The 15,369-nt window shown below is 38.6% G+C and overlaps 1 protein-coding gene across 1 annotated transcript in view; it reads right to left on the reverse strand.

Annotated features, from left to right (window-relative positions):
* The window catches only part of LOC117373197 (cryptochrome-1-like), a 58,987-nt gene that overhangs the window by 15,302 nt on the left and 28,316 nt on the right, over positions 1–15,369 (reverse strand). The window contains exons 3-10 of the mRNA XM_033969118.2: positions 14,670–14,778; positions 14,272–14,414; positions 13,010–13,194; positions 9,225–9,313; positions 8,523–8,663; positions 6,816–7,127; positions 5,088–5,239; positions 492–694 (exon numbers count right to left, since the gene is read on the reverse strand). Coding sequence (XP_033825009.1) covers positions 492–694; positions 5,088–5,239; positions 6,816–7,127; positions 8,523–8,663; positions 9,225–9,313; positions 13,010–13,194; positions 14,272–14,414; positions 14,670–14,778 — 1,334 coding nt within the window. The remainder of the gene's footprint in view (positions 1–491; positions 695–5,087; positions 5,240–6,815; positions 7,128–8,522; positions 8,664–9,224; positions 9,314–13,009; positions 13,195–14,271; positions 14,415–14,669; positions 14,779–15,369) is intronic.

The raw sequence follows: 15,369 nt of genomic DNA on the forward strand, positions 1-15,369 counted from the left end.
CTTGGCAGGTCAGTGTGTCGTGTGGCTCTTTGACTCTTACGGTTGAAAATTTTGGCTCTTTATACCTTATTCGCCACCCCTGCTATAGTTGTTTATACAAAGCATGGAAACCAGGTACAAATTGCCCTTTGGATATCTGTTAGACCAGGGGTCGGCAATCTTTAACAACCAAACTTCAAACTCAACCCCTGCAGCCAGGTTTGTAACCAGAAACACTTGGCTTTAATCAGGGCAGTCTCTTGTGATGTCACTAACTACTGGAAATTGCAGAGCCCACTAAAGGCAGCACAATCTTAGGTTTAGACATTTTTGAAAAGAAAGCCGCAAGCTTTGCCTAGTTTGCACTAAAGTTGCCAAAAAAGGACTAGGAACAGAAGATAAAGCTATTAAAGCACCATGTAGGCAGTAGTGTAAAAGGTGATTTAGGTGAAAAAGGGGATTTAGGCATTTTGAAATTGTTTATCTGTTAACCATGAACACCCCAATCTTACCCAGGCCCCGGTAGCGGCTGAGCTGTTGGTAGATCTGCTTCATCCTCTCAATGTTGAGCCGGCTGGCCTCAGCATGGTGGACCATGGGTTTGGGGTAGTGCACTCCGATGATGCATTTGGCGGCGGCCTGCACGGACTCTGGAGCGTTCCATGGGTCGTAGATGTATTTAGCGGGGAAACCTCGGAGGACAGGTAAATAACGTCTGAAAGCACAGGGAGAAATCAGACATGCCAGCTTGTATGGAGAGGAAAGAGCGTGGTTCGAACAGGCTTAATACAAGGAAGCAAAAGTCAGTTGTATCATGGAGAAGTCTCATAGGAAAATACAATACAAGTACTACAACAAAGCTAAGAGTAAAAAATATGAGAAAAAATTATAATAGGTCAAATAAAACAACGTAACAGATAAAAAAATATATATTTTCAAATATTTAAATTATTCGCTTTATAATTAAGAAAAAATACTGAATTCAAATTTGCTACTTCTAATTCCGACACAATATTTTTGAAATGGCCCAATTTAGTAGAAATGTAGTAGAAGCATGCGGTTATACTTAAAAAAAAGGTTTATGGAAAATGAAAGCTACAAAATGAAAGCTACAGACATTCACAACACTGCACAAAGTAGTAAAGTATGATCTTCATAATGCACTGGAGTGAGTTAACAGCGCAGTGCTCGAGCATATAGAGAGAGATAGAGAAACAAGGGCTGTGGTCCCAAGCAACAATTACTTAAATGCAGCCACACGCCACCAAAATATTCTCCAGGAAGTAAGCCAAAAGCCAAGGGTGTCAACGTTGTTTTTTTTCTGTCGTGGAATTCCTCCGGTTTGGACAAAAAAGATCACCTACCTACTTGGTGCGACCTTACCGAGAGTCCCGAGAGCGAAGGGAGACAGACAGAGGAGGGGAGCTGTGGAGCTGTGGGGAGCGGCACAGTGCAGCTCTGAGAGGCAGAGAAAACAAAAAACAACAGGAGGAGGGTGGGGGGATAGGGTGGGGGTAGGTTGGGGGACAGAGGGGTCAGGGTGCAGGGCAGGAGGGGTGTGTGGTGGTGGTGGTGGTGGGGAGGGGGTGGGATTGGTAGGGCGAGGTACCACGGCACTCCGGGTTTAGATCGGCGACGCGCTGTCCACCGGCCCAGATGGAGCTTAGGAGGACCTCTACTGTAATACGCAGTTAGAAAGCAGAGAGAATTGACCCACCCCGAGCCCACCCGGCCGCCCCACCTTCCCACCCCCTGAGAGGAGCCGGTGCACAGAGGAACAGTTCTGCCAATGATGTCTACGGATTTGAAAAACATGCATCTAGAGCTGGTTAGTAAAGGTTAGCTAGAGGAGAAGTAAGTGATAAGAAGTGTAATGGTTATAAAATAAACGTGACACGGCTTAACGTCCAGCGTGCAATATGTTCACGGCCTCAAACCCTCTGCGTAGTTTAACATGCGAGAGAATATTGTGGAAGTTAGCTAAGCTTGAAAGTTGAGTTGGTTAGCTTTGTTGTTAGTTGCGGGCATTAATAAATGTTCATAATAAGATGAATGTTTTATGATAACTATCCATCTCACTGTAAAAAGTTAGCTTTATTCACTTACTTCTCCCAACTTTCTGAATGTTTCTGAATGCATCCCTACAGAGTTAGTGTGGTGCTGGTCACTGGCAGAAGTGGTCCACTGTACGACACGGCTCCATGCCCCCCCTGCCCAGGCCCCTCCCCATGATCAGACAGAGGAGGAGTGAGAAACGAGCTCATGCCTAGTCCCCCCGGTCCCCCTTCAGACTGTGGTGGTTGTCTTTTAAGTGGTCAGTCGGCCAGAGCCTCCCTGCTGACTGTTCCCTCCCACAGCCACAGCGCCGCACTCTGGGCTGGCCCACTAGGGGGCCCCCTCATTTCACCAAAAAGGACCACAACCCTTTTGCCAGGAAGATCTGCGACCTGCCAATGACAAGCGGTCTCTGGGGGCAGCGGGTGGTGATGGCTTTGTACAACAAGAAAGAGTAATCCATTGTGTACGAAAGATGCAGTTGCAGTGTTGGCTAACTAACAAGTGGTGATACATAATAATGACTGAACTACTATGACAGGTGTTTTTACTAGTGCAAGTACAGTAGGGATGCACCGATCCAGTTTTTTCAGTTCCGATACCAATTTCGGTACTGTAGCTTTAAGTATCTACCAATAGACAACATCAATCGATACCAGTGCAGAGACTAAAAAATATTTTCCATACATTTTCTTTTAAAAATAAAATAAAACAAAACTGATCCAAATGTGTATGTAGCGATTATGCATCTCTAAAGTAATTTACAGAACAGCTTTGTGTTAATAAAAGTTCAAACATTATGAGACTTTCTGGGCCAACTATGACTAGTATATAGTCATATTACAATTTATATGACCAACCAGGATATCGGCTGAACTGATGTTTGCAAGCAATATCTGATCTAGCTAAGATTTTAGTATTGGCGCCGATACCAGTATCGGCAGTATCGGATCGCGAATCCCTAAAGTATATAGGTATGGTCTGATAGATCTGATATGATGAGCAGTACGGAGTATAGCTCTGTGTTAGCCAGCCGCTGCTCCAGGGCCATTCGCACCGACAGGGCTGCATTCCCCTAAGCAGAGCACCACTGAACATTTCACAAAGGGCTGGATGAGGGGCTTTGCCCAGCACTTGGACAATGGACCGGCTCGCTTGGCACGGCGCGGGTAACGAGTACCAGCGCTAGCTGCAACACTGCGATGGCAGACAGCTGGTCCAACGCCTCTCCTCACTACCCTCCGGGGAATGCTTCATAGTCCTCTACCTAACGAATGCAGGCCAGGCATTCGTATTTTCCCTACCAAGTGGTCAGAATCCCTTTTGACGAAATGAGACGCCACCGAGTTACAAACCTGCCCAGAGGGTGCCGCTGAGGCGCGAGCAAGAATAAGAGTGTCCCTCAGGGTAGCACACAAAGAGAACCAAGCGGCCACTGGAGTCTCCACTCACCCTGAGCCCATTCAGGGCAGTCAGGCCGAGGCAGGCCGCGCCGGAATGGAGGGTGGAGAGAACAGCCAATGAGCTTAAAAGCAATCAGCTACAATCAACAAGGAGGAGAGGGACAGCTGAACTTTTCTCCCAATCCCCCAAACAGATGAGCCAACACAAACACAGCCACATTAGAGAGTTAAACAAGCGCTACGTCTGCTTTGAAAGGTATCAGTCGGCAACAAATATATATATATATATATAGACACTAAAGTTACACAAAATACACAGACATTCATACACACTTACAGCCATAAACACGCAACTGCACATGTTTCAACATAGACCAGCTCAAAAACTATCATGCTGAAGTTTCAAAATATGAGTATACAACAGGGTAAATTTAAACATGAAATAAGGACTTATATGGGCTTTACCTCACTTACCCAGGAGTCTGGAGGTACCCCCTCAACCCCCATCTCTCCAAAACTGGCCCTACTGACTCATCTCTAACTGCATTTATATGGAAGTATATGGAATTAAAAATATATGTATATTTTTTCACAGCTTATGTTATTCCAATATGCAGTTATATTTCTATGTTTCGGTACTGCTACAGTTTCAGGAACCGCTATTTTGAACATTAATGTACTGTTCTGAGTGGACTTACTTTGTACTATTTCTAACAATAGTGATGCTAATAATAATACAACCATTATTTACACAAGTTTTACACACCCATAACATTTGGTTATAAGTTTTAGTCATTTTGTCCCATAGTTTGTGTCTGACTTGTTTTGCATATTTATGTTTGCATACCTGTATTATGAGCAGCCTACACACAGCAGAGACATGAATTCCGTATGGCTATATTTACACAGTAGGCAACTGCAATTAACACAACTATATTTTGAATAGGCTTCCATTATGTCTACTTGTATTGTCATTTTTGCCTTTGGGGATTCCCTTTAAGGGTTGTCACAGCAAATAATCTTACTAATGCACAGTAATTTGCACAGCCATGCTTGATGACTAATAAAACAGCTATAGATCATGTGCCTGCATTTGTGTCATTGATGATAAAGATCAAATGAATGAATGAAAATGAATAAATAATAATACAATTTTGAGATACCAAAAGCATTGATAAAGGTAACGTATGTTGTCCAGTGGACTATAGTAAATAAATATATTCTTTCAACCCATTAACGAATTGTGATCTTACATTTCTATTGTGCAATTACAGTATGAATTCTTAATTTGTATGATTAGGTGTAAATTTTTATTAAATATTAATTGCACAAACCAGCACAAGCAAATATCTTCAGCTAATGTTTGTCAAAGTCTAAGTAAAAAAAGAGAAAAAGCACATATGTATCCTTAAAATTTCAGCTTCCTGTTATATGTAACATTAACGATTTTTCAAAAGATATATTTTTGTTTTGAATTGTTAATCGTAATAGTAACTGTTTTCATCATGCCCATGGACTTCAAGCTTTCTCATTTGCTAGCAGTGATTTTAGTTTTAGTTTATTCTGAATCTTAGGTGGTTTATAGAGACAGGGGGAGGAGGGTGCCTTCCAGTAGGTCATCAGCAGGTCGGAGAGGGGAGCGGTACCCACCTGATGAAGTCCCCGTTGGGGTCGGTGCGGCGGCCGAAGCCCACAGGGCAGTAGCAGTGGAAAAACTGCTGGAAAAATGAACTGCAGGACAGCCACATCCAGCTCCCAGCATTCACGCTCCAATCTGCATCCAAGAGCAGCTCCTCGAACACCTATGGCAACACCAGAGGGACTAAACAAGTGAAATTTTAAAAGGTTGGGCAGGAATAGGAATAGGATCTAATCAGTTTCTCTCTGTATTAGAGCTGCAAGATTAATCACAATTGAAATCGCCATTGCTGGGTTTCACATGACATCACAATTTTCTATAGGCCAATAATATTTAATAAGATGGGGCAGGTAAAATGAATATTGTTAAAAAGCAGCTTTTTGTTGTAATATAGCAAGGTAATGGATCGACCGACAGAAATGATCATGTTAAACATTTGTGAGTACATTTTAAGATATTTCATGGCAAAGTACAGTGTTGAATAGGGAACTGTGGCTTTTGCTCCCATCTGAGAGTATTTAATCATCACCTTCTAAAATCTGAAAACCATTAGGCAAAAATCTGCAATATTTTTTAGACCCTATGTTTTTGTTCTCCCCCTCTCTTCTTTTCCTCTTGTCAGCAGCCATGTCTGTTTTGATACAGACAGAACATGCATGTCCCTGATTGATCGCCCTGTCAATCAAACACATCGGAACACTGAGAGATAAAACTGCTGTCCAGACTACGCATTTTTGTTCAAGTATTGGAGTATTGGTGTAGAATGTGACAATATAACTTTTATACCACATAAAATGTATGCCATTTTGAAAAACCTTAAAAAAAACCAAAAACCTCTCCGCCATGCTGATGACCTATTAGAAGACACCCTCCTCCCCCATTTTTGTTTTTATGTATAAACCATAACACAAAATCTTTTGTCACAGTTTACAGTAAATTGTAACTATACTGTTCCAAAAGTGTTGGTTTGTTTATTTAAACATAATGTAAATGCAATATTTACCACCAATATTACCATATTGTGATATGATTGTATTGTAATGGCATATTGGTTTCTCAAACATCATTCTGAAATAATACATATAATGTTATTATTATTATTATTATTATTATTATTATTATTATTATTAACATATTTAAATATTGCATGAGTCCAAAATAAACACTGTTGAAAGTGTAAAGAAAAACTACAAAATGACAAATACTATTACTCAACTCTGATTCATTACTGATTCAAGTGGTTTAAGGGAGTGTGACATCACCCATAATCTTCGGCTCGAGCCAAATGAAGCACACTCAGGCCATCAGTTATAGTGGTTAATCTGGAGCCAAGTTACATACTTGTAATTCAAAGTATCATAGTAAGAGCCAATCAGTAGTGAGTGTGTCAAAGGTAAGGTCCGCCCACTCCATTGGTTTGGCAGGAGACAAGCACTTGGCAACAGGTTTGATTGTTATTGTTACTGATCATATGATATGATTTGTATTTATTCAGTGTGTTTATGTTGCACTTTTTCACCGGAGCAAGTTCCTAGTTTGTGAACTGTGTTCACAGACTATGGCAATAAAAGTCTTCTGATTCTGATTCTGATATTATAGGAGACAATGCGGTTCCCTCTCGCTGCTCCTCTGGTTCTGCTGTGACTGGTCCTTCTGATGTTGAAAAATTGACTGACCAGTGGAGGTAATAGTCCATGAATAACTTTATAGACAATGGTGGGAGTGTTTTTTGTTCTTACCTTCATGCCCTCCTCCCAGCTGATCCACAGGTCTCCACGGGTGAGGAAACAGGCCACAGCGTGTCGGGCCAGGTGGTGAATCCAGCCCTCCTGCCTGAGCTGGGTCATGATGGCGTCAATCCAGGGGAAGCCAGTCTTGGCCTCGGCCCACTTGGCCAGGGCCTCAGGGTTCCGGTCCCAGGGGATGCGCACACAGATGGGGTTGCCCTCCATCTTGTCGAAGCGCGGGTTGTTGGTGGCAGCGGTGTAGAAGAACTCGCGCCAAAGCAGCTGGCCGTACAGGGAGAGTGGAGGAGAGCTGTTCTTTTTCACCTACACAGAAGGGGATACAGTGAGTTAGAGGTGCCACAGTAGGACGCCACTTTGCCTGTTATGGATGTGGTGTATGTGTGAGTGCTGGTGGTGGTTAGAGGGGCAGATGGTGCAATACGTGTGAATAACCTGCTGTCATAGAGGTAGTTTCATTTCATACTGTATACATTTGGAAAAAATTATCAAAATCTACCTCAATCATTTTCAAATACAGAAAGAACCTGAACCCATCCTCGTTTCATATGTACTTACATCAGGTGTCTCCAACCAGTAGCTCTCTGCCCCATTCCAAGTAACTCCCCAAAAGATTTACGAGTTATACATATTACTGAAGTGCTGAATTGATATTTTGCAGCTGATGTCATCATGATGCTTCAAATTCAAATAACTTTACAGTCACAAGCCAGCTAGCATTAGCAAACAGTTTTTCAGTTAGTCACTCTCACCTTTTTGTCAAAAATCAAACTCCTAAACAGGACCATGAACACTTGATCACAGGCTCCTGAAAATGTATACTTTAAATCCATTTGGATTTTTTTTTTTTTTTTTTTTGAGTTTGTAGGCCATTCGAAAACTTTTTTGGCTGTGTTTGCTAATATGTGCATTGTGTCACCACGGTAACTGATGAACATTCCACCATAAACATAAATGTAGAACATCCCCAGCGTCACTGCAATTATCAATAATTAAAATCTGATTAATCACATGTCTGTTATCATAGTATATATCTAATTTTTTTCACCAATATATTGATTTATGGTTTATGTTTATATGCAAATAAATATACCCAGACTAAAGCTATAGTTGTTACCTTTAGATCGGCTCCGTTTTGTGCAACACCTAAAAGGAATAGCTCTTTGCCATTTTTGTAAAGTAGCTCGCTGAGGTTAAAAGGTTGGAGAACCCAGACTTACATAAATAATAACATTATTGTGAACCACACAGTGCAGTTGGAAAAAAATCTACTATAGGTCTGCAAGATTAATCGCAAAGGCTGCAGTTTTTGAAGTACCCTAACGTCCTCCACAAACAATCACATTTCCTTTCTTACTCTGCTGCTTTAAACTGCTTTAGTTAAGATCTGTACAAACATGTCCTGAAATGTTTTTTTTTTTTCATCAGTTTATCAGTTCATACTTCAGTCTTTTTGTCAGTTCTCATTGATGTGTTTCAATTGCGAACTTTGAACTGAATCATATTATTGAAACATAAATCACAAATCAGTAGAAATGCTTGTCAAAAAAAAAAAAAAAAAAAAGGAATCACTCAGCCCTATTCCGCTATAATCTTATCCACAATTGACAGCTTCTTTTGTAAATCAAGTCATGCGTTACCAAATAAAAATTAAATATATACATAACTTGGTTTTGGGTGTGTGTGTGTGTGTGCACGAACCTTGCGGTAGAGGTCAGTGAGTTTGTAGTAGAAGAGGCGGCAGGAGAGGCAGCCAAAGCGCAGGTAGGAGCTCAGGCCTGTTGGACTGGCCAGCAGAGAGTTAGCATTCATCCTAGGACGCTCAAAGTTAGCTACCCATGCCTGCACACACAAAAGAATGGAGGAGACACATAAATGTTTTGGACACAGCAAAATCATCATTTAAGTGTATAATTGCTATGGAATCTCATTTTCCAATCCAAACAATATTGTTGAGTAATGGTACTCCTATATCGGTGTATTCTCTCATTCGTCCAGGTATGGTCAAAGATAGGTAGTCATCAGGACACTGTTTTTGAAGTCCTACGCTTAAAGGTACAAGATGTGATTTCGTGTCCATGGAGACATTGCTTTGTCTGAAATGTTTCACAGTATGGCATTAAACATATTCATCTTGCAGTTATTCAATTACAGATGGTTTTACTGGATGTAAAACAATCAATTCATGTCAATGATCAACTTCAGATCTTTTTAAATAGTAAAAGCATGTAGTTTAACTTTCAAACTTTTTGAATTAAATGATAATGATTAAAAATATGCATTGTTTATATTTTATTATTATATTTTTATTAGTTTTCAAAAAAAAAAAATATATATATATATATATATATATATATATAGCTTTTTTTATTCAAGTTTAAGAACTAGAGATGCAGTACTGACTTTTCTCTCCAGATGGCGCTCTATCCTCGTCAAAGCCTCAGTCTCTCCTCCTGGCCACACAGCTGAAGGCAGGCCCTCGATGTCAAAACCTGAGGAAAAAAACAATAAGAATTGTAAATTATATGAACAATTTTAATGTATTTGTATTACCAATACAGAATATGCAAGGTTTTTATCACCAAATTATCAATTTAGCTCTCAAAATGCTTTTATAAGCCTTTGTGCAATTGTTACTTTAACTAAAAAACTAAACAATCATACTAATTGTACTAAGTTTTTATCAAGACAACTCCTTAGCTCTCAAAATGTTTTTACAAGTGCAATGGACAGGCCATATACTGAGATGAAGCCACCATGCCTCATGTGAAAGCTCAAAACCTCCAGAGTTCACTCAGATCTTTAAAACTAGGAGTAACGGTTAGGGCTGCAACTAATTATTTTAGCACTCAACTAAAACATTTTCTCATTCTCAAAGGCTGCACTAGCATTGATTCATGATTGGCTGCAGCTGCGAGGAGTCAGATCAGAGAGCCTTATTAGGTTTAAAACAACTGGTTTTCAACACTGAAACTGGCAACCCAAATGAGACTCATGTGACGCTGAGGCTGCTTTCTGATTGGAGAACCAAAGTCTTGAAAAACAAAACAACAAATTATAACTAAATGTTTTTGTAACTAAAGGCTATAAATCGCCATTACAACTGTTAACAGTAAATCAATATTTGATTTGGAGAAGTCTACTCTGCCTGGGGACACAGATAGGCCAAGTTTATAAAATTTAAACTCAAAATCTTACATACAGTTCCTTTAATATCTTTTATATTTGGCCAATCTCATTTGATATCTTGGTATCTGAAGCTATTTAGACAGTCCAGATGTTGGTAGCATAAGTCAGCAGCTTTTTAAGAAATTATCAAACTTCTGGTGTGAATGAAAGGAGACAAATGCACTACCATGCTTTGCTTTCCTTTTAGGAACATCTGACAGCTTGTGGTACAAGTCCACCTGGATAAACTGCAGTCTGTGACTAATAATACTTTGTGCCATCCCAAGTTTGTAAATAGACAGGTAGAACAGAAGGGAATCACAACACTGTCCATGTGCTCTGGGCTTAAATGAATGAACACCAAATGTTCATGGAAACTTGTAGCAGGTGAATGGGAGTTAATCTAATCTAGTAGGCTAAGAACAGATACTTTGGCTTAAATAATAAAGGCTGTTAATAGCTTGTAAGCAGAATGTAGTGTGACCACAATACTAAAATTTAAAATAATAAAAAGAATATACTATAAGGAATGCTCAATACCGATTCTGATGCCACAATACTAATTAAAACTACTATTTAAACTATTAAAACTTTCTTTTATGTTATAATGTGGTCTAATAGTAATAGTAATCCCTCATTCATCAAGGTAGGTTCCATAGTGGTCCATAGGCATATACTAGTCTAAAAGAAAAAAAATAGAAAAATTCAAATCTGTCAACTGGACAAAAAGTTGTAGGAGTGAAGACGTTTTGCTGCTCCTTCAGTTCTGGTAGTCTGTGTCTTATGTTCTGATACAGCTCAAGTTCATTCTAAAAATATTCAGGAAAGGTTCATTTCAGTCCTATGAATGTGGCTTATTCTGGTATTGATATCTGCTCAAATGAGTATCTACTTTTGATACTAGTTTCGAATCGATTAGTGCCTGATTTATTTTCAAATAAAGTGGCATTATAATTTTCAAATTATAAATCTGATGTTATGTGCAGATGGTTATTCTTACAGGTACAGAGCCTTCAACAATTGATAGGAATATTTGTAACTAAACAAATACAGTACATAAATAATTGTTGAACGTTCACTCTGAGCTCAAAAATAGGCTCTAAAACACATGCCAAAAAACATTTTATTACAAAGAAAGCAGCACTTTTAAAAGGAACTGTATGAAAGATTTTGATTTTTAATTTCATAAGTATGTTCTATTTGTGTTCCCAGATATTGTAAGGTTGATTTCTGGCCATAATGTTTTTATTGACTCTGATTTTTATCCAATCAGAAAGCAGATTGAGCCTCTAATTTGGGTTGCCACTTTCAATGCTGAAATCCAGCTGAAACCTAAAAAGACTTTCGTAAAAGATTCATCTTGTCTTTACGTTAAAATTGTTAGTTAAAATCGTATCTCACTAATAAAGTTGGCTGACAAATAAGAGGTTAACTATCACAATGCCTCTCTCTGATCTGACTCCTCACTACCTAAAGCCCAGCACCTGCAGCCAATCATTAATCAGTGCTAGAGCAGCCTCTGACAATGGGAAAATGTTTAAAAATAATTTTACCTTTATCTGGTTGCAAATGTATTTTAAAAAATCTCAGTGTTAGAAATTATTGTTTGACTAGCCAATTTAAAAAATATATATATATAACTGACTAGTTGACTACTAAAATAATTGTTAATTGCACCCCTAACCGTTACTCCTAGTTTTAAAGACCATGGCTGTACTTTTACATGTCACATAAGGGGAGGTTTTGTAGTGAACAGCTGGGAGCCACATATGGATCAGGAGCTCAGGATTTTAGTGAATGGAAGACCAAATGTTCAAGGAAACTTAGAGCAGGTGAAGAAGGCCTTTTAATCCAATAGAGCAGACTGAGAAGAGAGGGATTTAGACTAAATAAGACATGCTATTTACATCTTAAGACAGTTAACTGGAGCCCTGGATTAAACGTCTTATACTAACAATATCAACTCAACATCAGTGTTTTGGAGCTTTAGCCACGTTATAATATTGTTTCATTATCAATATTTTTAGCATTCTTTTATTTGGTCTAAAATGCTTTTATTTATGATTATGATTATTATCTATTCCACCTTAAGGACTAGCTGCATCAGGAAAAGGGCTTTTGGCTGTTTTGCTTCACAAAAATGGAAACTATTTCAAGGACATGCAAAATTGGATACTTTGGTTCCACAGACTCAATTTAATAATCTGGTATCAAACTTGTATACTCACACCTGTATCTGTTTTTAACGTTGTAAATGGACTTACACAGTGCACAAGCAGAGCTAATTTTGTATAAAGAATGTATGAAAGAATAACCATGCTAAGGTGTCCAATAGTAATCACTTAAAGGGCTCATATTACACTATTTCTGATAATGTAATGTTTTCTCATCACAAACAAACCTGCAGTTGTGTTTTGTTTAATTCACACATGTTTAACACACAAACCCTGTATGTTTATTCTAACATGGCTTAAAGCTCCCAAGGGTCAATATTGCATAGTATAGGACCTTTAAATGATGCATAATATGGGACTGCTAAAGCTAAAGCAATTTTGTGAAACTGAATGTGCAAATTGGTAAAAAAAAAAAAAAAAAAAACTGAACATGAACATGAATTTTATTTTATGACCTAAAACAAGATGTATTATTATTTATTTGATTTATTTACTTATTCTTTTATTTAATACAAACATCTATTTTTTCATATTAGTTATTACCCTAAATTTCCATGCCAAAAATAATCATATTATTAACTAGTGTATATTTTGTTCTCCGTTTCAAGAAACCAGTGGAAAAAAACAAAAACTTGGATTATTAAAACTAAAATTAATTTCTATAAAATTTTATGTCATTATTGTCATTTATTTTGAGACTTTTTAACCACTGTAAAAGAAAATTTAACTCAGTCAATTGGGCAAAAGTTGTTTTTTTTGCTCTGAACCCCACCTGGATGACTGTGGGATTACACAGTCATCATTACTGACCACTGTTTGCTTGCATAGATGTGTTTGCTTTCTCACCCAGCTCCTCCAGGGATGGCACCCCATACTTGTCTCCGTGGTCCTCAGAGATGGGTGTGACACAGCGGCCCATCAGAGTGTCTGACAGCGCGTCCACGGGCATCTCTGGAGGGTCCATGCGACTGATCAGGGTCTGGAAACGCTTGTATGTCAGAGGAGGCTGCCCACCGTTCAGCTCGATGATCCTGCAAGACAAGACCAGCAGTTCGTTTACCTGTAAATTTCATAATCTTGTAAACTGTGTCCCCAGAGTGATTATAGAATAAGGGGATGAACATCCATCCATCCATCCATTTTCTTCCGCTTATCTGGGGCCGGGTCGCGGGGGGCAGATCTGGATGAACATGTCTGAACCAAATATAGATTTTACTGATAAAACTTGTAATGGAGATTTATTCTTAACTACAAAAGCATTTAGTTATGTTATGATGTGTTGATGTGTTGTTTTGGTTCTCTAGACTATTATCTAATGAAGCAGAATGAGCCTCCCATGAGTCTCTCATTTGTGTTGCCAGTTTCACTGCTGAAATCCAGGTGGCTTAAACCTAAAATCTGAATCTAATCCGAATCCTCACTGCTTAAACCCCAGCACCTGCACAAAAGTGCAACCAGGGATGTCACAGATTCAAGTATTAGTGTTATGCTTATTATGAAAATAAACAGTATGATTTTAAAATGTATTTATGCTTAAACAGTGAAATCCTAATGTCAGTTTCATTCAGTAGAATATTATCATTGTCCTAGTATGGAACTAGTTTAGCTTTATGAAATCAAGCTGAATGATGAAGTACACTTAATGCAACATAACCAATTCATTTTGGCATAACCTACTCACTTACTGTATGTGTTGCAGCCAAGACCACAAGAGTCTAGCAGCAAATCACACAGATTATTATGTAATTTAAAAGGTGCACTTTTCTGGTGGAGTGTCTGCAACCTGCTTGTCTCCATGAGATGACATTGCATTGCCTAGAATGTTCCACAGTGTGCCATAATCATCTTTATTCAATTACAGGTGTTTTTATTACTCAAAAACATCAATTCTTACTGTTTCTTGGTTGCTTGTTCCCATTAAGACAGATATTGTTGAATATTACAGTAACATCTCCAAGCAGGTGGCAGACACTCCAGAAAAGTTAACATGTGCACCAATAACAAGGCATTATATCCCAGCTAAACTGAAAGGCATTAGCCAATAGTCTGTCAATAATGGACTAGCATAATGTATTATATGTATTTGGTGTTTGTGTGATGGTTCGTACTTGTCCAGGTCGTAGAGGGTGTGTGAGATCTTGACGATGACTTCCACTCCTGCCTCCATGGCTAGTTTCTTGATGGCTGCGTCTCTCTCCTTCCCAAACGGCTCAGAATCATACTCAAAGGTCAGGCGGCTGATTTTCCACTCCTACAAAAACAAATAAAACATGTCACATGCTTTGCAAAATTGACTTTTTGGAGTCTATACCATGTTATAACACTGTTCCCTCATCAGAAACATGCCTGAAGTGGTTTTATATGTCATTCATGTACGAGTAATCTTGCAATCTCTTCTGGGAACAATTCAACCCTCCTTACAGTTAGCAGTACAAGCTAACATCTCTTGTACAATGCTCAGCCCACATTATTTTAGTTTTTTATGCTTTTTTATGTAGGTTTTTACTTTGAAAAGTCTTGGGAACACGTTTGCTGGTTGGCCCCTGATCACAAACAGCCGTGAGTTCAGCTTCCTCAAGTTGGCATCCAAGTCCTCCAGACACTGTAGGAGAAACCTGCAAGCAACAAAGAAAGAAAAAGAAAACTTATATTTTTACATTTTGAAAACATGACATTCTGTTTCATGGGTAATTCTCTGTGCTGACGCATGTGCTCAATATGTTGTGTTAAATCAGGAGTCTGTAATTTGGACAGTCAGACGTTTCCTTCAGTCACACCTGCGTTTTTCACTGACATAACAGGCAAAATGTCTGTTTGTCATTACTGAAAATAAGGTTCAGTGTGAATTATCTTCCATTATGCCAAAAATTATATAAGAACAAAATGTGACTAAGATACATTCATCACTATTCATGTTAATTGGCTCTGTACACAACGGCAAATGGCTTGCTCAATGTTAGCTTCACTGCTTCTTGCCCAATTGTATCTCTATGTTTTGTTTTGTTTTTAAATCAGTTTGCATTAACATTGCAAATGTTAATGCAAATTCTTTAAGATCAAGCAGTAAAAAGCAAGTAGAGGGTGGAGTTTACAAATGGTAGTTATTTTTGTCTCAATGCTCAACACTAATACTAAGTTTGTGGAATGATAAATTTAAATAACATCACCAACTACTAAACTACTATATAATCTACAAATAAAAACAA

The sequence above is a fragment of the Periophthalmus magnuspinnatus genome, chromosome 7 (assembly GCF_009829125.3).
Source record: "Periophthalmus magnuspinnatus isolate fPerMag1 chromosome 7, fPerMag1.2.pri, whole genome shotgun sequence".
Classification (NCBI taxonomy): domain Eukaryota; kingdom Metazoa; phylum Chordata; class Actinopteri; order Gobiiformes; family Gobiidae; genus Periophthalmus; species Periophthalmus magnuspinnatus.